This window comes from Ochlerotatus camptorhynchus, unplaced genomic scaffold, assembly GCF_037179485.1.
Source record: "Ochlerotatus camptorhynchus isolate MF236.1 unplaced genomic scaffold, CSIRO-AGI_Acam_v1.1 ptg000389l, whole genome shotgun sequence".
NCBI lineage: Eukaryota > Metazoa > Arthropoda > Insecta > Diptera > Culicidae > Ochlerotatus > Ochlerotatus camptorhynchus.
The window spans coordinates 77,928-102,441 of NW_027040876.1; the positions used below are offsets into that span (position 1 = coordinate 77,928).

Below are 24,514 nucleotides of genomic sequence, written 5' to 3' on the forward strand. Positions count from 1 at the left end.
CATTAATCGCGATTTGGGGGGTGTTCAGATGGTCGAAATTTTTATACCCAGATTTTCCAGTAAAAAATATTTAAAAATTCTTTATTTGTTGGCTGGTGGACTTTCCAAACCTCCAAATCGATTTATCTCCTTAAATATGGCTCTAATCGCGATTTGGGGGGTGTTCAGATGGTCGAAATTTTTATACCCAGATTTTCCAGTAAAAAATATTTAAAAATTCTTTATTTGTTGGCTGGTGGACTTTCTAAACCTCCAAATCGATTTATCTCCTTAAATATGGCTCTAATCGCGATTTGGGGGGTGTTCAGATGGTCGAAATTTTTATACCCAGATTTTCCAGTAAAAAATATTTAAAAATTCTTTATTTGTTGGCTGGTGGACTTCCCAAACCTTTAAATCGATTTATCTCCTTAAATATGGCTCTAATCGCGATTTGGGGGGTGTTCAGATGGTCGAAATTTTTATACCCAGATTTCCCCCTTTAAAAATCGATTTATCTCCTTAAATATGGCATTAATCGCGATTTGGGGGGTGTTCAGATGGTCGAAATTTTTGTACCCAGATTTTCCAGTAAAAAATATTTAAAAATTCTTTATTTGTTGGCTGGTGGACTTTCCAAACCTCCAAATCGATTTATCTCCTTAAATATGGCTCTAATCGCGATTTGGGGGGTGTTCAGATGGTCGAAATTTTTATACCCAGATTTTCCAGTAAAAAATATTTAAAAATTCTTTATTTGTTGGCTGGTGGACTTCCCAAACCTTTAAATCGATTTATCTCCTTAAATATGGCTCTAATCGCGATTTGGGGGGTGTTCAGATGGTCGAAATTTTTATACCCAGATTTCCCAGTGTAAAATATTTAAAAATACTTTTTTTGTTGGCGGGTGGACTTTCCAAACCTTTAAATCGATTTATCTCCTTAAATATGGCTCTAATCGCGATTTGGGGGGTGTTCAGATGGTCGAATTTTTTATACCCAGATTTCCCAGTATAAAATATTTAAAAATTCTTTATTTATTGGCTGGTGGACTTCCCAAACCTTTAAATTCGTTTATCTCCTTAAATATGGCTCTAATCGCGATTTGGGGGGTGTTCAGATGGTCGAAATTTTTATACCCAGATTTCCCGGTATAAAATATTTAAAAATTCTTTATTTATTGGCTGGTGGACTTTCCAAACCTTTAAATCGATTTATCTCCTTAAATATGGCTCTAATCGCGATTTGGGGGGTGTTCAGATGGTCGAAATTTTTATACCCAGATTTCCCGGTATAAAATATTTAAAAATTCTTTATTTATTGGCTGGTGGACTTTTCAAACCTTTAAATCGATTTATCTCCTTAAATATGGCTCTAATCGCGATTTGGGGGGTGTTCAGATGGTCGAAATTTTTATACCCAGATTTCCCCCTTTAAAAATCGATTTATCTCCTTAAATATGGCATTAATCGCGATTTGGGGGGTGTTCAGATGGTCGAAATTTTTGTACCCAGATTTTCCAGTAAAAAATATTTAAAAATTCTTTATTTGTTGGCTGGTGGACTTTCCAAACCTCCAAATCGATTTATCTCCTTAAATATGGCTCTAATCGCGATTTGGGGGGTGTTCAGATGGTCGAAATTTTTATACCCAGATTTTCCAGTAAAAAATATTTAAAAATTCTTTATTTGTTGGCTGGTGGACTTCCCAAACCTTTAAATCGATTTATCTCCTTAAATATGGCTCTAATCGCGATTTGGGGGGTGTTCAGATGGTCGAAATTTTTATACCCAGATTTCCCAGTATAAAATATTTAAAAATTCTTTATTTATTGGCTGGTGGACTTCCCAAACCTTTAAATTCGTTTATCTCCTTAAATATGGCTCTAATCGCGATTTGGGGGGTGTTCAGATGGTCGAAATTTTTATACCCAGATTTCCCGGTATAAAATATTTAAAAATTCTTTATTTATTGGCTGGTGGACTTTCCAAACCTTTAAATCGATTTATCTCCTTAAATATGGCTCTAATCGCGATTTGGGGGGTGTTCAGATGGTCGAAATTTTTATACCCAGATTTCCCAGTGTAAAATATTTAAAAATACTTTTTTTGTTGGCGGGTGGACTTTCCAAACCTTTAAATCGATTTATCTCCTTAAATATGGCTCTAATCGCGATTTGGGGGGTGTTCAGATGGTCGAAATTTTTGTACCCAGATTTCCCAGTATAAAATATTTAAAAATTCTTTATTTATTGGCTGGTGGACTTCCCAAACCTTCAAATCGATTTATCTCCTTAAATATGGCTCTAATCGCGATTTGGGGGGTGTTCAGATGGTCGAAATTTTTGTACCCAGATTTCCCAGTATAAAATATTTAAAAATTCTTTATTTGTTGGCTGGTGGACTTTCCAAACCTTTAAATCGATTTATCTCCTTAAATATGGCTCTAATCGCGATTTGGGGGGTGTTCAGATGGTCGAAATTTTTATACGCAGATTTCCCAGTATAAAATATTTAAAAATTCTTTATTTTTTGGCTGGTGGACTTTCCAAACCTTTAAATCGATTTATCTCCTTAAATATGGCTCTAATCGCGATTTGGGGGGTGTTCAGATGGTCGAAATTTTTGTACCCAGATTTCCCAGTATAAAATATTTAAAAATTCTTTATTTATTGGCTGGTGGACTTCCCAAACCTTCAAATCGATTTATCTCCTTAAATATGGCTCTAATCGCGATTTGGGGGGTGTTCAGATGGTCGAAATTTTTATACCCAGATTTCCCAGTGTAAAATATTTAAAAATACTTTTTTTGTTGGCGGGTGGACTTTCCAAACCTTTAAATCGATTTATCTCCTTAAATATGGCTCTAATCGCGATTTGGGGGGTGTTCAGATGGTCGAAATTTTTATACCCAGATTTCCCCCTTTAAAAATCGATTTATCTCCTTAAATATGGCATTAATCGCGATTTGGGGGGTGTTCAGATGGTCGAAATTTTTATACGCAGATTTCCCAGTATAAAATATTTAAAAATTCTTTATTTTTTGGCTGGTGGACTTTCCAAACCTTTAAATCGATTTATCTCCTTAAATATGGCTCTAATCGCGATTTGGGGGGTGTTCAGATGGTCGAAATTTTTATACCCAGATTTTCCAGTAAAAAATATTTAAAAATTATTTATTTGTTGGCTGGTGGACTTTCCAAACCTTTAAATCGATTTATCTCCTTAAATATGGCTCTAATCGCGATTTGGGGGGTGTTCAGATGGTCGAAATTTTTATACCCAGATTTCCCAGTGTAAAATATTTAAAAATACTTTTTTTGTTGGCGGGTGGACTTTCCAAACCTTTAAATCGATTTATCTCCTTAAATATGGCTCTAATCGCGATTTGGGGGGTGTTCAGATGGTCGAAATTTTTATACCCAGATTTCCCCCTTTAAAAATCGATTTATCTCCTTAAATATGGCATTAATCGCGATTTGGGGGGTGTTCAGATGGTCGAAATTTTTATACCCAGATTTTCCAGTAAAAAATATTTAAAAATTCTTTATTTGTTGGCTGGTGGACTTTCCAAACCTCCAAATCGATTTATCTCCTTAAATATGGCTCTAATCGCGATTTGGGGGGTGTTCAGATGGTCGAAATTTTTATACCCAGATTTTCCAGTAAAAAATATTTAAAAATTCTTTATTTGTTGGCTGGTGGACTTTCTAAACCTCCAAATCGATTTATCTCCTTAAATATGGCTCTAATCGCGATTTGGGGGGTGTTCAGATGGTCGAAATTTTTATACCCAGATTTTCCAGTAAAAAATATTTAAAAATTCTTTATTTGTTGGCTGGTGGACTTCCCAAACCTTTAAATCGATTTATCTCCTTAAATATGGCTCTAATCGCGATTTGGGGGGTGTTCAGATGGTCGAAATTTTTATACCCAGATTTCCCCCTTTAAAAATCGATTTATCTCCTTAAATATGGCATTAATCGCGATTTGGGGGGTGTTCAGATGGTCGAAATTTTTGTACCCAGATTTTCCAGTAAAAAATATTTAAAAATTCTTTATTTGTTGGCTGGTGGACTTTCCAAACCTCCAAATCGATTTATCTCCTTAAATATGGCTCTAATCGCGATTTGGGGGGTGTTCAGATGGTCGAAATTTTTATACCCAGATTTTCCAGTAAAAAATATTTAAAAATTCTTTATTTGTTGGCTGGTGGACTTCCCAAACCTTTAAATCGATTTATCTCCTTAAATATGGCTCTAATCGCGATTTGGGGGGTGTTCAGATGGTCGAAATTTTTATACCCAGATTTCCCAGTGTAAAATATTTAAAAATACTTTTTTTGTTGGCGGGTGGACTTTCCAAACCTTTAAATCGATTTATCTCCTTAAATATGGCTCTAATCGCGATTTGGGGGGTGTTCAGATGGTCGAAATTTTTATACCCAGATTTCCCGGTATAAAATATTTAAAAATTCTTTATTTATTGGCTGGTGGACTTTCCAAACCTTTAAATCGATTTATCTCCTTAAATATGGCTCTAATCGCGATTTGGGGGGTGTTCAGATGGTCGAAATTTTTATACCCAGATTTCCCGGTATAAAATATTTAAAAATTCTTTATTTATTGGCTGGTGGACTTTCCAAACCTTTAAATCGATTTATCTCCTTAAATATGGCTCTAATCGCGATTTGGGGGGTGTTCAGATGGTCGAAATTTTTATACCCAGATTTCCCGGTATAAAATATTTAAAAATTCTTTATTTATTGGCTGGTGGACTTTTCAAACCTTTAAATCGATTTATCTCCTTAAATATGGCTCTAATCGCGATTTGGGGGGTGTTCAGATGGTCGAAATTTTTATACCCAGATTTCCCCCTTTAAAAATCGATTTATCTCCTTAAATATGGCATTAATCGCGATTTGGGGGGTGTTCAGATGGTCGAAATTTTTGTACCCAGATTTTCCAGTAAAAAATATTTAAAAATTCTTTATTTGTTGGCTGGTGGACTTTCCAAACCTCCAAATCGATTTATCTCCTTAAATATGGCTCTAATCGCGATTTGGGGGGTGTTCAGATGGTCGAAATTTTTATACCCAGATTTTCCAGTAAAAAATATTTAAAAATTCTTTATTTGTTGGCTGGTGGACTTCCCAAACCTTTAAATCGATTTATCTCCTTAAATATGGCTCTAATCGCGATTTGGGGGGTGTTCAGATGGTCGAAATTTTTATACCCAGATTTCCCAGTATAAAATATTTAAAAATTCTTTATTTATTGGCTGGTGGACTTCCCAAACCTTTAAATTCGTTTATCTCCTTAAATATGGCTCTAATCGCGATTTGGGGGGTGTTCAGATGGTCGAAATTTTTATACCCAGATTTCCCGGTATAAAATATTTAAAAATTCTTTATTTATTGGCTGGTGGACTTTCCAAACCTTTAAATCGATTTATCTCCTTAAATATGGCTCTAATCGCGATTTGGGGGGTGTTCAGATGGTCGAAATTTTTATACCCAGATTTCCCAGTGTAAAATATTTAAAAATACTTTTTTTGTTGGCGGGTGGACTTTCCAAACCTTTAAATCGATTTATCTCCTTAAATATGGCTCTAATCGCGATTTGGGGGGTGTTCAGATGGTCGAAATTTTTGTACCCAGATTTCCCAGTATAAAATATTTAAAAATTCTTTATTTATTGGCTGGTGGACTTCCCAAACCTTCAAATCGATTTATCTCCTTAAATATGGCTCTAATCGCGATTTGGGGGGTGTTCAGATGGTCGAAATTTTTGTACCCAGATTTCCCAGTATAAAATATTTAAAAATTCTTTATTTGTTGGCTGGTGGACTTTCCAAACCTTTAAATCGATTTATCTCCTTAAATATGGCTCTAATCGCGATTTGGGGGGTGTTCAGATGGTCGAAATTTTTATACGCAGATTTCCCAGTATAAAATATTTAAAAATTCTTTATTTTTTGGCTGGTGGACTTTCCAAACCTTTAAATCGATTTATCTCCTTAAATATGGCTCTAATCGCGATTTGGGGGGTGTTCAGATGGTCGAAATTTTTGTACCCAGATTTCCCAGTATAAAATATTTAAAAATTCTTTATTTATTGGCTGGTGGACTTCCCAAACCTTCAAATCGATTTATCTCCTTAAATATGGCTCTAATCGCGATTTGGGGGGTGTTCAGATGGTCGAAATTTTTGTACCCAGATTTCCCAGTATAAAATATTTAAAAATTCTCTATTTGTTGGCTGGTGGACTTTCCAAACCTTTAAATCGATTTATCTCCTTAAATATGGCTCTAATCGCGATTTGGGGGGTGTTCAGATGGTCGAAATTTTTATACGCAGATTTCCCAGTATAAAATATTTAAAAATTCTTTATTTTTTGGCTGGTGGACTTTCCAAACCTTTAAATCGATTTATCTCCTTAAATATGGCTCTAATCGCGATTTGGGGGGTGTTCAGATGGTCGAAATTTTTATACGCAGATTTCCCAGTATAAAATATTTAAAAATTCTTTATTTATTGGCTGGTGGACTTCCCAAACCTTCAAATCGATTTATCTCCTTAAATATGGCTCTAATCGCGATTTGGGGGGTGTTCAGATGGTCGAAATTTTTGTACCCAGATTTCCCAGTATAAAATATTTAAAAATCTTTATTTGTTGGCTGGTGGACTTTCCAAACCTTTAAATCGATTTATCTCCTTAAATATGGCTCTAATCGCGATTTGGGGGGTGTTCAGATGGTCGAAATTTTTATACCCAGATTTCCCAGTATAAAATATTTAAAAATTCTTTGTTTGTTGGCTGGTGGACTTTCCAAACCTTTAAATCGATTTATCTCCTTAAATATGGCTCTAATCGCGATTTGGGGGGTGTTCAGATGGTCGAAATTTTTATACGCAGATTTCCCAGTATAAAATATTTAAAAATTCTTTATTTTTTGGCTGGTGGACTTTCCAAACCTTTAAATCGATTTATCTCCTTAAATATGGCTCTAATCGCGATTTGGGGGGTGTTCAGATGGTCGAAATTTTTATACGCAGATTTCCCAGTATAAAATATTTAAAAATTCTTTATTTATTGGCTGGTGGACTTCCCAAACCTTCAAATCGATTTATCTCCTTAAATATGGCTCTAATCGCGATTTGGGGGGTGTTCAGATGGTCGAAATTTTTGTACCCAGATTTCCCAGTATAAAATATTTAAAAATCTTTATTTGTTGGCTGGTGGACTTTCCAAACCTTTAAATCGATTTATCTCCTTAAATATGGCTCTAATCGCGATTTGGGGGGTGTTCAGATGGTCGAAATTTTTATACCCAGATTTCCCAGTATAAAATATTTAAAAATTCTTTATTTATTGGCTGGTGGACTTCCCAAACCTTCAAATCGATTTATCTCCTTAAATATGGCTCTAATCGCGATTTGGGGGGTGTTCAGATGGTCGAAATTTGTGTACCCATATTTCCCAGTATAAAATATTTAAAATTTCTTTATTTATTGGCTGGTGAACTTCCCAAACCTTTGAATCGATTTATCTCCTTAAATATGGCTCTAATCGCGATTTGGGGGGTGTTCAGATGGTCGAAATTTTTGTACCCAGATTTCCCAGTATAAAATATTTAAAATTTCTTTATTTTTTGGCTGGTGGACTTTCCAAACCTTTAAATCGATTTATCTCCTTAAATATGGCTCTAATCGCGATTTGGGGGGTGTTCAGATGGTCGAAATTTTTATACCCGGATTCCCCAGTATAAAATATTTAGAAATTCTCTGTTTGTAGGCTGGTGGACTTCCCAAACCTTTAAATCGATTTATCTCCTTAAATATGGCTCTAATCGCGATTTGGGGGGTGTTCAGATGGTCGAAATTTTTATACCCAGATTTCCCAGTATAAAATATTTAAAAATTCTTTATTTATTGGCTGATGGACTTTCCAAACCTTTAAATCGATTTATCTCCTTAAATATGGCTCTAATCGCGATTTGGGGGGTGTTCAGATGGTCGAAATTTTTATACCCAGATTTCCCGATATAAAATATTTAAAAATTCTTTATTTATTGGCTGGTGGACTTTCCAAACCTTTAAATCGATTTATCTCCTTAAATATGACTCTAATCGCGATTTGGGGGGTGTTCAGATGGTCGAAATTTTTATACCCAGATTTCCCGGTATAAAATATTTAAAAATTCTTTATTTATTGGCTGGTGGACTTTCCAAACCTTTAAATCGATTTATTTCCTTAAATATGACTCTAATCGCGATTTGGGGGCTTTACTTCCCTGGATTGCCTTCCCCGTTGTAGAAATTTTGTTCAAACATAATTTTCGTGTAGATTGCATAGATTGAGAGATAATGCTTAGTACAACATCATTCCACGAACACGCTGTTAACTACATAATGATGATGCATGGTAATTTAAAGTTGGGGTTGTCCTCCAAATTGGAGAACAAAGAGGTGCTTAAACTCCGTATGATCGTTATACCCCTTCCTCCCCTACTTCGCTGACATATGAACCAACAGTTTGTTCAATATTGAACGTTCCGTGTTCTGATAAGGAACTCAACTGCCTGTTGCGTTATCATAAAATACAACCTTCACTCTCTTCTCTGCTTCAGAGGCCTAATATAAAACTAATGATAGAGCTACTGAAAAAAAAATAACGTATTTTTTGGCAATTGTTTTATCCCACAACATGCATGGCGTCTTTGTGGACTATACTGGTGCGGTTCTACTCCAAAATATAAAACGGCTTGTTTAGGACCCCACATTTGAATTTTCATAATTTATTACATTCCAGGAAAAATACTTGAACCAACATTGAGCCATAACCGAAACATTAAGATAGGGGAAATTGATGTAATGTCGGCCTAAATGCCCCTAACTTGGGCCCATACACAAATTCAGCAATCGACTAAATCTTCAATAGCGACCAAAAATATCCATTAGTACCGGCCCAATGACGAGTTCATCTAGATAAAAGTGATAAATAGCAGATTTTTAGCAATGGGCCCAATCTTAGATCCATAGGCCAACATTAGAGCCATTTCCCCTATATTCACTGCAAGGTTGACAAACATTATGAACAAGGTTTTTCCACCTAGTAGTGAATAATGTCGTAACTAACACAGTAAAGAGATCACAATTGCCCCCCACTAATGAAGCCGCTGATGAATGCAGTATGGCTTAAATTTAAATTGCGACTCATTTGACGTACTGACTACTAGGGCCTAATGGCGTTCAGCCTGTTGGCAGCTGGCCAAACAAAGCTTGCCGCCCCTCTCCTATTATAAAACCTAGCTACGCCCTTGACGTAATAGTGTGACAAAAGTAGACGAAAATTAAGAAATGTGCAATTGGCTCAGTTTTCTATCTCTTACTTAACTTTGTTTTAGTATTTCTTTAATAAAATATGTTGCCTTGCTTGCTTCTTTATGTCTTCCATTCTTCAAATTTGTTTTCCTTAATTATTTCTTGCACTATTCCTATGGCATCCTTTTTCATTTGTAACATCTTCGTTCCTTTGTATTTCTGTTTACATGTGCGTAAGTTCCGAGTACTTATGCTGAACGGACTGCACTCGTTTAAATATTTGCCGAGCATGCAACCGCTGACATACAAAACTCCGGTAGGGAAACATGACAGGTGACTTTTCGACCTCAAGCAACTCGTAAAGCGTATAATGGTAACAAGTGTAAAATTGGAAAGGAACATTTCCCCCCATTAATGTCAATACCTATACATATGGTGAATAAAACAACACTCTCAGTAAAGAATTTCAGCAGGCACCGAAAGAACTTTTGAACCCCACAAATACCTAGCTTGGCTTATATTCTATACGACTTTTACACGCATGAAAACTTTCTTTTCCTTCTTGTCGATGCAAATGCAAATCGGTTGGCCTTTCATTGAGTGTTGGGAGGGTGCTAAATATTAGACCTGTCCTCCATCGCGACGGAGCCAAAATTTCTACCCTTAAAAACTCAAGAATTCAAATAAATATTCCTCCCAAAAAAAAAAAACACCGCATCAATTGGACCAGTCTAACTAGGCATCGTAGGTGTGCAAGTTCCACGAAGGCTAGGAGGAACCGAAAATGATTGATTGAAAACACACTACGGGTGTTGAATGCCCCCCACCTGCCTCCGTCCCCTTCCATGCGTTATGTTAATAGGCATATGTGGAGGTTTCCCTTGGGTGGATTCGCCGTCGCCGTTGCCATTGGCGATAGCTTGCCTCGAAACGGCTACGATGGCGTCCAGGAGAAAACCGCGGAGGGCCCATAAAGGTATTTCCGAATTCCCCCCTCAATGATTGACGAATTTCATCGAACAAAGAGGACTCAATCGCCAAACCAAATCGTTCGTGAGAGCATTTCTGGACTGATTCGTGATTAGGGCGTACTTGCTTTTGTAAACAAACTCAATCTCGGAACCTAACCACACAATTAGCTAGGGGAACTATTACTCAACCATTTAGTATATTTTGTTTGTGAGATTGAGCTTTTATCCGTGAGAAATCGGCGATTGACGGGTTTGCTTACAAAAAGGCATGTACGCCCTAATCGCGAATCAGTTCGGATTTACAGCTCGGCAAAACAACGGAATGAATCGAGTGCCTTTTCAATCATTCAATCCGACTGACTTTTTGCTTGCAGGTTGCATTTGGATGGTGTAAAAGGGATGACATTCGCACGCAACACTCACTTCAAAATAACACTTGTGCCCGTCCGTGACAACACCCCACCCACCCACGAGCCGGAGGACAGGGAAGCGAATAAATCCTGCGGCACCCCGAGCGCCTCACGATAATCGCAACAGTTTAGTTCGGGTTGCACCGCGTGCCGGGTCGGATCACAATCAATCATAACTGGAACTTACCGTCGCGATTCTCCCACAGGTCCAGCTCGTCCTTGGGTGGATTTTCGTTGTCGATCGCCCGCTGGATATCGTCGATAATCACTTCAAACGAAATTCGGGACTGGGTCAGCAGCTTGCGTGCTCCGGGCAGCTTCGGCCCCTTGAGGAAGACGTCCACATAGGTGATGTTGTAGTTCCACATGGAGGCACCTGCGAGTGGGATTCGAACCAGAAAGTGATATGATAACCGTTAGAAGGTTAAGATTTTCGATTAAGGTGAGAGCGCAACGCACCAAACTGGTTCTGCAGTTCCGCGACGGCGTTTTTGTTTATCTGATCGTGGTACTTGATCCTCCACAGTTGAGCTCCGTCGTACTTGACCGGTGTTTGTGGCGTTTCCTGTTTGGCCGAATCCTCCTGAATGGCAGCCTCGGTCGGCGCTTCCGGAACCACTATCAATCCATCCGCGGTTCGTCCAACGGTGGATAGTCCACAAACTAGGTCACCACGGTCCAGTAGCACCGTTATGGCCAGACCGATCGCAAACAGGTCCAGGAACTTCATTCTGATTTTCCAACCCAACTCAGATCTTCACTTCATACTACCCACCGATACTCGAGCTCAAAATCACGACCACGACTGGTTTGGCCGTGACCGACGGAGGTACCTTATATAGAGATGGTGCTTTCTTCGAGTCGACGACGATCCTCAAACATCAAGTTCAATAGTACCGTTTTCTACGCCGAGCGCCACACCCTCTCAACTTGCTGGGTATCGATTCTCGCGACTGATGAAAGATCGAAATACCTGTAGACGGTAACTAAGTGGGAGCGATGGGCGGCGGCAAGGAGGGGAGGGTACTTGTGAATTCAGAACTTGATCGCCGAGTGGTTGGTTGATGCTGTTTGGCATACATTTAAATCTTAATTTCAACGGTTCTTGTTGGCGCAGTGGAAGAGCACCTACCTACCTGAGTGCAGAGAAAATGAGAAGAAAGCAGAGATGGTGTTTTATAAACATACTGGACACAGAACGCGACAAGTGCTTATTGTTGTCGTCATCGTCGTAGTTCGGCTTTGATTGGATACGTTGCGTAGCGGGTCAGATTTGTTGAAAAGGAAAACGTATAATTATAATGGTGGACGCATAACTATCCCATGTGTTAGGGACTTTCATATGCACATGGGACAATTGTGCTTCCACCGGTAGAACGAAGAATTGAACTGGAAACCGGTGAGCTTCAAAAAGGTGCCGTTTGATGCAGGCTGTCATGTCACTCAATCACTGACCTCAATGATGGTGACGAAGTGTGTAAGGTGAAGTGACGGAAGAGAGATGAAGTTGTTTGTGATGTGTATGACGAAAGGTGAAAAGAGACGCGATTTAAGCCGATCAGTCAATACTTCTACCCTCAAACTTTTCCAATTTACAAACTGTGTTCAGTGGGTTTAAAAATTTCTTAAGGGTTCCTGTTAACATCACGAAAAGCTCTTAAGATAACTTGTGAAACATACACTGTCGTTCTACGCATATCTGTCCCATGTTTTAAAAGGTGCATCTGTGAAAAATGTTTCGCATCTTTCTATCATTGGCAGTATGATACGTTAAAATAAATAGGTAACATTTCAATAGAATCAATATGTTTTAGTGAAAACTGTCGAAATGACCTGCATTGAACTCAGTTAAGCATATTTTTATTCGAAAAATATTCAGTGGGACTGTTACGCCGAGAAATTTGCCACGAAGTAGAAAATTCTACGCATTACAGTCCCACTACAAACCGGTCTAAACAATTGTCTAAATATTAGAAGTCTATTCGTTGTTACATTTGGCTTGAATGCCCTCAATGAGATCTTTAAAAGTTTATTTTTGGTCAAGTACTAATGCAAAATATTTCACTTGGTTTGGCTAGGAAATTGGAACTCCGTTCATAGAGACTATGTGACTACTACTAGGTTTCAAAAAGGAAGCTCTAGGCTTATGTGGCAATATTATAAGTTGAGTTTTGGAAGCGTTGGGAGAAATCTAACATTTTTGTAAATAAGAAGAGAAAATATCCAAACTTTTCTGCAGTCTGCGGTAAATAAAACGAAGACTTCTTCTTTTAGTGGAAATGCCTGTGTCATCGGCGAATAAAGATTTGTGGCAACCTTGAGGCAAATCAGGGAGGTCCGAAGTGAAAATGTTATATAATATAGGCCCAAGAATGCTACCCTGAGGAACTCCTGCTCTAGCAGGTAGTCGTTCAGATTTGAAATATTGATAATTTACCTGTAGAGTTTTTTTTTTTTTTTTTTTACTAGTTCGTTTATTTACTAGGCTCAGTCGTGTGTGACACTTTGCGGAGCCAAAATCAGTAATGTTTGATTTTACATTTTAAATAGCAGTAGTTCTAGGTTAGTATTGGGTACCAATTACTCGTGGCGGGCTCGAGGTTAATGGGTAACAATTTCGATGGGAAGGAGCTAGGTAGGAAACTGGTTTCTGAAGCCTCCTTCAGATACTACTCTCGGACGGTTGACCAAATCCTGGCTGGGCAGGGGCAAGTAGCACAGGAACAGGAGGATAATAAGACTGGGACACAATGGCGGGAAATTGTTTGGAAAGGATGGGATGGTCACATCAAACTCTAACATCAGACAAACAAAGGAATTCGTAGATCGCTTGCATGTAGGGAAGATCACGTGTTCCCAATACATCTCTTACTTCACGGAAGGGTTGTCTACCTCGGGCCACTAGGGTATCCAATAGTCGTGCTCTGGAGGCGTCATTACCCGGGCAATACCAAACTGCGTGATCGATGTCATCATAACCGGTTCTGCACCTACATATATTGCTGTCAACGAGGTTTATTCTATAGAGATGTGCGTCTAGCGAGTAGTGGTTGGACATAAGTCTTGACATCACTCGAATGAATCCCCGACTTACATCCAGACCTTTGAACCACGCTCTCGAAGAAACATTTGGAATAATGGAATGTAACCACCGCCCAAGAGAATTACTTGTCCAATCGTTTTGCCAACTTAAAAGAGAACTCTGACGTACTAATGGGAAAAATTCATCATGTGAAAGTCTTCTATCATAAATCTCGCCTTGTTGTGCGCCCACCTTTGCGAGAGAGTCTGCCTTCTCATTGCCTGGGATTGAGCAATGTGAGGGGACCCATACAAAGGTAATCATATATGATCTTTCGACCAGCAAACTCATCTGCTCCCTTACCTTTGAAAGGAAATAAGATGAGTGCCTACCTTGTTTCATCGACCGAATAGCCTCAATCGAACTGAGACTATCCGAGAAGATGAAGTAATGGTCTATGGGCATATCGGAAATCATCCCCAATGCGAAGTTGATTGCTGCTAGCTCAGCAACATAAACGGAACAAGGTTCCTGAAGTTTCCGAAAGGCGGTTGAGTATTCATTGAAGACGCCGAAGCCAGTGGATCCATCAATGCGTGATCCATCAGTGAAAAATCTTCTATTGCAATTGACTTGTTGGTACTTTTCAGCGAAAATGCGGGGAATTAAGATAGGTCGAAGTTGATCTGGAACTCCTTGAATAGCCTGTTTCATGGAGAGATCATAGTCAATGGGGGAACTGTAGTTAGTAAAGCATACACGAGAGGGGTTATAGCAAGGAAGGCTAATATCCGATGACATATAATTAAGATAGATTCGCACGAATCTAGACTGGATGCTCAATTCGAGCATTTCTTCGAAGTTTTCAATCACAAGGTTGTTACTGACACTACATTTGATCAATAATCTTAATGAGAGCTCCCAGAAACGGTTCTGCAGGGGTTTTACGCCCGCTAGGACCTCTAGGCTCATATTGTGTGTTGAATGCATACAGCCAAGGGCAATACGTAAACAACGATATTGAATGCGTTCCAATTTTATTAGGTGGGTTTTTCTTGCCGAGAGGAAGCAAAAAGAGCCATACTCAAGAACTGAAAGAATAGTCGTTTTATATAGTTTAATGAGGTCTTCCGGGTGAGCACCCCACCATGTCCCAGAAATTGATCGTAGAAAGTTGATCCTTTGTTGACACTTTTGTTTCAAATACGTAATATGGGTACCCCAAGTGCATTTTGAATCAAACCAGACTCCAAGGTATTTGAAGGTTAAAGATTGGGTAATGTCTCTGCCCAAAAGATTTAGACGCAGTTGGGCTGGAAACCGCTTCCTTGTAAACACTACCAATTCAGTTTTTTGCGGTGAAAACTCGATCCCTAAATTTCTTGCCCAGAAAGACAGATTATTTAGGGAATTTTGCAATGGTCTTTGCAAGATTTCCGCACGTGGACCTCTCATGGAAACCACGGCATCGTCTGCAAGCTGTCGAAGCGTGCATAGATTATCTAAGCAGTTATCAATATCTTTGACATAGAAATTATAAAGTAAGGGACTTAAACATGAACCTTGGGGTAAGCCCATGTAGCTAATTCTAGAAGTTGTCAGTTGACCTAGTTTGAAGGTCATTTGTTTTTCTGACAGCAAATTATACAAGAAATTATTCAAAATACCGGGTAATCCATTACTGTGCAAATTGTCTGACAGTATGTCTATGGAAACCGAATCAAATGCGCCCTTAATATCCAAAAATACTGAAGCCAATTGCTCCTTGTGCGCAAAGGCCAGTTGAATATCAGATGAAAGCATCGCTAGACAATCGTTTGTTCCTTTACTCTTTCGGAAACCAAATTGCGTATTTGAAAGTAGATTGTTTGATTCAACCCAATGGTCAAGTCTTAATAGGATCATTTTTTCTAATAATTTCCTCAGGCATGATAACATAGAGATCGGACGGTAAGAATTGTGATCAGACGCTGGTTTCCCAGGCTTTTGAATAGCTATTACTTTAACCTGTCTCCATGCTGGTGGAACTATATTGAATTCCATAAATGAATTATACAGGTTAAGTAATCGTCTTTTAGCGATATCAGGGAGGTTTTTTAGAAGGTCGAATTTGATCATATCGCTACCCGGAGCAGAGTTATTCGATGAAAGAAGTGCCATTGAAAATTCCAGCATTGTGAATGGTTCATCCAGAGAACCGTTACTTCGGGCTGTATCCCGTAAAGTTGGTTGTGCTGGAACAGAATCTGGACAAACCTTTTTAGCGAAGTCGAATATCCATTGTGAGGAGTATTCTTCACTCTCATTGGAAGATGAGCGGTTTCGCATATAGCGAGCCTTTTTCCAAAGCGTTGTCATCGAGGTTTCTCTAGAAAGTCCCTCGATAAAAGTACGCCAGTAATTTCGTTTCTTTGCTTTTAGTAAGTTTTTAAGCTTTTTTTCAAGCTTTAGATACTTTTCAAAAAGCTCAGATCTTTCATGTCTACGATAATCTTTAAAGGCATCGGATTTCTCAAGATACAACTTTGTGCATTCGTCATCCCATCCTGGGGTGGCGGGTCTTCTTTTGAGGGATGCACTTGGAACACGTCGTTTCTGAGCTTCTAATGCGCTTTTGTAGATTAGCTCGGTAAAGAAACGATACTCTTCCAGTGGTGGTAGAGGATCGGTAGAATCAATACCAAGAGTTACCGCCGATACAAATTTTTGCCAATCAATGTTCCTCGTGAGGTCAAAAGGAACTTGAATTGACTGATCTGTTTTTAGACGACCACTTTTGATTGAAATAATAATTGGCAAGTGATCACTACCATGGGGATCATTGATAACCTTCCACAGACAATCTAATGATAGTGAGTTAGAGCACAAAGAAATGTCAAGACGGCTCTCTCGAGCAGGAGGGTTTGCTATACGTGTTGCTTCACCAGTGTTCAAGATAGTCAAGTTGAAATCGTCGCACAAATCATAGAAAATACCCGCTCTATTGTCATCGTATGATTCGCCCCAACCAGTACCGTGTGAGTTCATATCGCCAAGTATTAGAACTGGAGATGGAAGGATATTAACTGAACTCCAAAGCTGACGGCGGTTTATGGAAGTCCTTGGAGGGACATATACAGAAGCTATGCAAAGATCTTTGTTCTTCACATGTATTTGGCAAGCGACAATTTCAATGCCTGAAATTATTGGGATTGAGATTTTATAGAAGGGGTAGCACTTTTTGATCCCCAAAAGTACGCCACCATATGAATCATCTCGGTCCAGGCGGATAATGTTAAAATCGTGGAAGTTTAGTTCATCTTCAGAAGAAAGCCAAGTTTCACAGAGTGCAAATATATCACAATCAGAATTGTGAATCAAATACTTGAACGAGTCTAATTTAGGTATTAAACTACGACAGTTCCATTGTAATAAAGTGATCATATCTTGATCCTCACTCGACGAATTATCCATCGAAAGATATGAATTCACCAATGAGGGGCCATGATGCAGTCAATTGCTTGAAGTAGTTTCCGACTATAGGAACAAGCAGGTCAATAAGCCCTCGAAGTGGCGATTCGTCGGGAAAGCCGAGGGCATTCAAAATATTATCCACAATGTCCTTAAATTTAATCTTTCCTCGCTTGGACGGGAGAGTTTTCTTTGAATTGCGAGTAGACGTGGTGTTTATTTTTGGTAACCTCTTACGATTACCTTTATTAGGTAGCGGCGGGGTGGAAAAGCTGCAGCAAGGATCAGCTGGAGCAGCAATTACCGATTTGTTCGGCTTTTTCAATGAATCCCCGCTACCTTCAGATTTTTGCATGCTTTTGAGAGTGGTTTTATTTTTTTTCCGGCGCACTCCCGGGGAGCTAGTCGGCTTCCTTTTACCGGGGGCGTGTACCTCCGGAGACTCACTCTCATCTGCTATGTCAGAGTCCAGTTCATCGGAAGACAAAATCTCAAAAGTGTTTTCATTTTGAGCGGCTGATGCCAACGAAGCAGAGGTTTCATTTTGCAACTTAACCATTTCTGCAAACGTCAGCTTGGAGCGTTCTTTTATTGAACGCTTCACATTGTTGGTACGCTTCTTGTACGCGGGGCAGTCCTGCAAAGCATGAAGAGGTTCTTTGCCACAGTAAGCACATTTAGTTGCTTCCTGTTGGCAAGCACCCTCCATGTGGTCTTGGCTACATTTGCCACAACGGGGCTTGTTGTCACAAAAAGCAGCTGTGTGACCCAACTTTTTGCAGTTGGTACAATTATATACCCTTGGTACAAAAAGTCGCACCGGGAAAAAAACATTTTCAATTTCTAAGAACTTTGGGAGAACCGATCCAGCGAAAGACACCTGTAATGAGCCTGAAGGGGAATAAGTCTTTTGACCATCTACCGTGGTCGCTGAATACAATATCCTGCAACCCAGAACGTCCACGGTAGATGTAGCAGCATTTTGAAGGCGCCCCATACCTTCCATGACGTCATCACACGTCAGGCTCACTGCAGAGACCACGCCGTCTATCTCCACATCTCGAGATGGGATGTAGACGTAATACTCTTCATTGTAACCCTCGTCGTCAGCAATCTCATTTGCGACTTTATATGTGAGTGCAGTTATACGCAGTTTGTTCCGATTGACCTGATGAAATTCGGTCCCCGGGAAACGACGCGTCAACGTTCTTTTAATCCCTAAGAAGTTTAGGGCTTTCTCTTTCTGCCGAAAGTAGACAACCCAAGGCGAAGCAGAAGACGCCTGGTAATGACGCTTTCTTACTTTATCATTGGGAGGCTTGACGCCCCCCTGTCCTTCATCCATATGAAATTGAAAACTTTCGTTAAGAAGTAATTAATTTTTTATTAAAGAACCACCCTATGTGGAACGATTCCACTGGGGGAGAGACAGACGATTCACAAGCAAACAGTCAGAGGAATGGGTATACAAAAAAACAGATACGTGCTATTATTTGCCCTTACCGTTTCTACTGCTTATACTGTTGCTGCTCTGCCACAATAGATGCCGGTCGTACACACCGTCCGTGCGGTGGCTCACTGCTTTCTGCTGGTTATTGTTTCCAGTTGCCACTGTTTAACCGTTCTTGCTGCTAACTACGGCTAATTTTGCGGCAAGAATTTCGATATCGTCGAAGCGGGTTAATGTTGAACAGACCGACCGTAGGCTTCGCCAGGATCGGCTGCTTCCTTCCGAAATGCGCGAGTCACCTAAGGCACAATAACTACTTGCAAATAAAAAACTTTTCGCGGTGAAAAAATACTTTCAATGCAATGCCATGTGACGAGACAACAGACCCTGATGTTGCTTACCTGTAGAGTTCTGTCAGTTAAATAATTTTGAACTAATTTCATAATATAAAGTGGAACATTATACTTTTTCAATTTAGTAATCAAACCTTCATGCCAAACACTGTCGAATGCTTTTTCCATGTCTAGAAGAGCAACTCCAGTTGAGCAGCCTTCAGATTTGTTTGAACGAATTAAATTGGTAACTCTTAAGAGTTGATGACTAGTTGAACGCCCATGGCGAAATCCAAACTGCTCATTTTCAAAAATTGAGTTCGTATTGATGTAAAGCATCATTCTATTTAAAAATATCTTCTCGAAAAGTTTCCTTATTGAAGAAAGCAAACTTATTGGACGGTAGCGATAAGTTTCACCTGGATTTTTATCCGGCTTCAAAATTGGAATAACTTTTGCATTTTTCAATTTATCAGGAAACATCTGTTAAAAAGTTTTACCAAGAAAGACAAGGTACTCTCTGGGAGTTTTTTGATTAGGATATAGAAACACCCGGAGCTTTCATATTTTGAAATCTTTAAGTTATAGATTAAGATCTATAGCTTCGTCCAAATCCCGAGCAAGGTGAATCTCAATAGGACTAGTAAAACCCAAACTGAAATTGTGGGAACTCTCGAATTGCTTAGCAAGTTTTTGAGCTTTTTTCCGAATTTGTGATCGAAATATTTCCACCTTCTGTAAGCGCTGGAATTAGCAATAGGCAATCTTGGATCGAAACACAAAACATCGATTAATCGACTGGATCGATCCTTTTCATTCGATTTTTGTTTCGATCCAAAATTTCAGTGAATTTGCATTTGCATTTTAAAATTGTTTTATTTGTCTTACCCACACCACTTACCTTGAACATGGATTCTGCAAACAAGCAAATTTGGGTAGTTTTGAAATAGCGTGTATATAAATTTCTAAAAACGTACGTTACTTATGCGCTGAGTTAGTTTCGTTTTCAGTGTAGGCTTGATAGATGGATTAACTTTATTTTACCAATCCTGATCTGGGAACGTTCAACAGACATCATCGGTCCAATTTCAGTCAATATTTGCCATGTATTCTCTATTGGGCTGGTCATGAAATATTTATAAGTCGTTCAAGTAAATCATCGACATCGATTGCCGGTCTCTAGATGTCACCTCGATTCCTAAAAATACTCGCATTGATCGGCATTTGACAGTATTTTACTCTTTTTATGAACCAGAGCCACCATCTTATAAGATGGCGATCAGATTTTAAAATGGCGTCATACATCGGTTTCTGGCCGATAGACGTTACTGGGACTTCTAAACAGTATTTCCCACTTTTTCTGAAACCAGAAGTCGCCATCTGGGATTTCTAGATTGCGTTTGACATCGATTTTCGGCGTCTACGTGTCATCCCCGTTCTGAAAATACCCACATTTTAGGGTATTTGGCACTTCAGCATTAACATTAAGCAAGTTGTAACCAGTTGGTTAAAATCCGTGGATTTTCTTCTGTATGAGTTATAGTTGGTTGGAAAAATTCACGTTTTGTTAAACCTAAAACAGTAGACACACACAAGAGCGAGAGGATTTGTGCCGCTGCAAAGAACAAGAACCAGGGTGTCCATCCAACCGGGAAATCCGGGAAAAAACCGGGAATTCTGATTTACCGGGAAAACCCAAATTGCACCGGGAAAGATCATATATACTCAACCCAAGTAACAATTTTGATTTTATATTAGTCTTGTAGGAACTCGATCATCAAAAATCGACCCCATTTCAGTGATTTCAAGTGGTATAGAAGGACATCGATCTGTCAAATTGATTATACCAGCTGTAAAATGAGAGAGGGGATCAAGAGGCTTGTCAATTCTTTTGAATGACCCGTGGTTTATAATGCTATGTGTTCCTAGCATTCCTGAACTCATGTCTTACTATTTCCTTAACCATTTATGTGCTTTATTTAAAATTATATAGCTAACGTTACAAATTCATCACCTTGATTCACACAGCAAAACTGTGGTAAACTTAGAAGAAACATTTTTTTTTTTTTTTGTTAATTACTTTATTTGTACAGGCTCATTCGAATAAACTTTACAGAGCCAAGTTATCATTTTCTTTATACATTATAAATGTCTTAAATCTAAAATTAAAGGATTGGAACCGATTACTCGCGGTCTTCTCGAGGTTAGTGGATGACAATTGTTTGGATCGGGAGAGGGAAAAGGAGATTTGGAATATGATTTATGATTCAAAAATTTCACTATTTCTAAAACAAATACTTAATCCTATCAAGGTTATATCAACTCTGTAATTATACAATTATTACAGAAACAAATCTACAAAAAAAATACACACACACATACAAAACACAAACTAAACACAAGGTTAATCAAACTTACAATCTATGGTTAATATTCTTCAAGAAAACATATATGAGTTGCATAAACTCCAGATCGCGTCTAGCCAAAATATCCCGAACTGGAACATTAGGTTGTCTACCTCGAGCCCGAAGGGAATCGTACAACTCGGATCTGACTCCACGGTGCTCAGCACATGACCAAATAATGTGATCTGCGTCCTGGTAACCTTGTCCACATTCACAGAGATTACTGTCCCCCAGCCCAACACGGAACAAGTGAGCGCTTAGTGAATAGTGATTGGACATGAGGCGAGACATCACACGAATGAAGTCTCGACCCACCTCCAAACCTTTGAACCAAGGACACTTCGACACCTTAGGGATAATTGAATACAACCATCGTCCCAAACTCCCTTCACTCCATTTATTTTGCCAGCTGGCGAGTGACTGTTGACGATAAATGAAGAAAAATTCGTCGTAGGCGATTTGTCGATTGTAAATATCGCCTTCCATAGCGCCCACCTTTGCAAGCGAGTCCGCCTTCTCATTGCCCGGAATCGAGCAATGAGATGGGACCCATGCAAAGGTGATGACAAAAGATCTTAAAGATAAAGCACTTAGAAGCTCTCGTATTTTCATGAGAAAATACGAGGAGTGCTTTACCGGCCTCATGGAGCGAATAGCCTCGACAGAACTGAGACTATCCGTAAAAATAAAATAATGATCTGGTGCAAGTGAGGCGATCGTTTCTATCGTATAATGTATTGCCGCCAGTTCAGCAACATATACGGAACAAGGAGCATGAAGCATTCGAGAGGCGCTATGAAATTCGTTATAAATACCAAAACCAGCGGACGCCTCTATTAGTGATCCATCTGTGAAGAACGATCTTGCGGAATCAACTTGGCCAAACTTTGCAGCGAAAATTGACGGAGCAATCATGGAACGATGATGCTCTGGGATTCCGCGAATCTCTTGCGTCATTGATAAATCAAAATGAACAGAACTGTCGAAGTCGGAGAAGCAAACACGATAGGGATTATGCTGCGAAGGGCTGACATCCTGTGTTATGTACACGTAGTACAATGACATAAAACGAGTTTGAGGGTTTAGCTCAAGAAGCTTCTCAAAGTTTGCAATCACCAGTGGGTTCATAATTTCACAACGGGTGAGGAGCCTGAGGGATAATTCCGAAAACCGATCAGAGAGTGGCAACATGCCCGCTAACACTTCGAGACTCATCGTATGAGTCGAGTGCATGCATCCTAACGCGATACGAAGACAGCGATACTGGATCCGTTCCAGTTTGATGATGTGAGTTTTAGCCGCCGACTGGAAACAAAAACTACCGTATTCTAAAACCGATAAAATCGTTGTCCGGTACAACGTTAGAAGATCTTGCGGATGGGCTCCCCACCACGTTCCGGTAATTGTTCGGAGAAAATTGATCCTTTGTTGGCATTTCCGCTTCAGATACTCAATGTGGGATCTCCAGGTGCATTTTGAATCGAACCAGACCCCAAGATATTTGAAGGACATAGAATGAGTGATCGGTTTACCCAAAAGTTGAAGCTTTGGTTGTGCTAGGCTATGCTTCCTAGAAAAAACGACCAACTCAGTTTTTTCCGTGGAGAATTCGATACCTAGCTGGATAGCCCAAGTAGACAAATTGTCTAAGGTATCCTGTAAGGGTCCTTGCAGGTCGGCCTCTCTGGGTCCTGTCATAGACACTACTCCGTCATCTGCAAGTTGTCTCAACGTGCAGTTGTCCCTTAGACAATTGTCAATTTCTCTAACATAGAAATTATACAGAAGGGGGCTTAAACATGAGCCCTGGGGGAGACCCATGTAGCTAAATCGTGAAGCTGTAGAGTTTCCATGAGAAAAGCTCATATGTTTCTCTGACAGCAAATTGTACAAAAAGTTATTAATTAATGGAGAAAGGCCACAAGCGTGGAGTTTGTCTGAAAGGACTTCAACCGATACTGAATCAAAAGCCCCCTTAATATCCAAGAAGACAGAAGCCATTTGCTCTTTATTAGCAAAAGCCAACTGAATTTCAGTGGAAAGCAACGCGAGACAGTCGTTCGTTCCCTTGCCCCTACGGAAACCAAATTGAGTATCTGAGAGTAGGTGGTTCAACTCAACCCATTTGTCCAGGCGAAAAAGGATCATTTTCTCCAACAATTTTCGAATACACGATAGCATCGCAATGGGACGATACGAGTTGTGATCTGACGCGGGTTTTCCAGGCTTTTTAATGGCTATAACTCTCACCCGCCTCCAATCATCCGGAACAATATTAAGCTCCAGGAACTGACCAAACAAGTTCAACATGCGCCTCTTAGCGACGTCTGGGAGGTTCTTCAACAAGTTGAACTTGATTCTATCAGCCCCCGGAGCCGAATTGCCACACGAAAGGAGCGCGAGTGAGAGCTCCAGCATTGAAAAAGGCTGGCTGATCTCGTCTACCAAATTCGTCGTTTCGCGAGGAATCATCTGTGCCGGCACAGAATCAGGACATACTTTTCGCGCGAACTTGAGAATCCAACTATCGGAGTACTCCTCGCTCTCGTTGTTTGAAGACCGGTTACGCATCCTTCGCGCCGCATTCCAAAGCGTATTCATCGACGTTTCGCGCGATAATCCGTCCACGAATTGCCGCCAGTATCCGCGTTTCTTGGCTTTGATGAGGCTCTTGAGTTCGCGTTCAAGAACCGAGTACGCTTCGAAATGTACGGGTGTTCCACGTTTCCGGAAAAGCTTAAACGCGTCGGACTTTTTACGATAAACCTCAGTGCATTGCTGGTCCCACCAAGGGGAAGGAGGTTTCCTACGGAAAGACGTTCCTGGAACCGGCCGAGTTTGAGCTTGAAGCGCGCTGTCTAAGATCAGATTGGAGAGGAAGTTATATTCCTCCAACGGTGGAAGCCCTTCTACCGACGTTAGGGCATCTTCTATCACATTCTTGAACTTTGTCCAATCGATATTACGGGTAAGATCGTACGCGACGTTAACGGGTTCCGACGGATTGAACCCACTGGCAACTGAAACTTTGATCGGCAAGTGATCACTACCGTGGGGATCTTGGATCACATTCCACGTGCAATCCAACGATAATGAGTTAGAGCAAAGTGTGAGGTCTAATCTACTTCCATTCGAGGATGGGCCAGCCAAACGTGTTACTTCTCCATTGT

At 39.8% G+C, this 24,514-nt stretch overlaps 2 protein-coding genes across 3 annotated transcripts in view; one reads left to right on the top strand and one right to left on the bottom strand.

Moving 5' to 3' along the window:
• Positions 1–11,512, bottom strand: part of LOC135710503 (carboxypeptidase B-like) — a 45,151-nt gene extending 33,639 nt beyond the window's left edge. Inside the window, exons 1-2 of the mRNA XM_065233105.1 lie at positions 11,145–11,512; positions 10,873–11,061 (exon numbers count right to left, since the gene is read on the bottom strand). Coding sequence (XP_065089177.1) covers positions 10,873–11,061; positions 11,145–11,415 — 460 coding nt within the window. The 5' untranslated portion in view covers positions 11,416–11,512. The remainder of the gene's footprint in view (positions 1–10,872; positions 11,062–11,144) is intronic.
• Positions 1–24,514, top strand: part of LOC135710496 (centrosomal protein of 162 kDa-like) — a 94,749-nt gene that overhangs the window by 34,412 nt on the left and 35,823 nt on the right. The window lies entirely within an intron of this gene.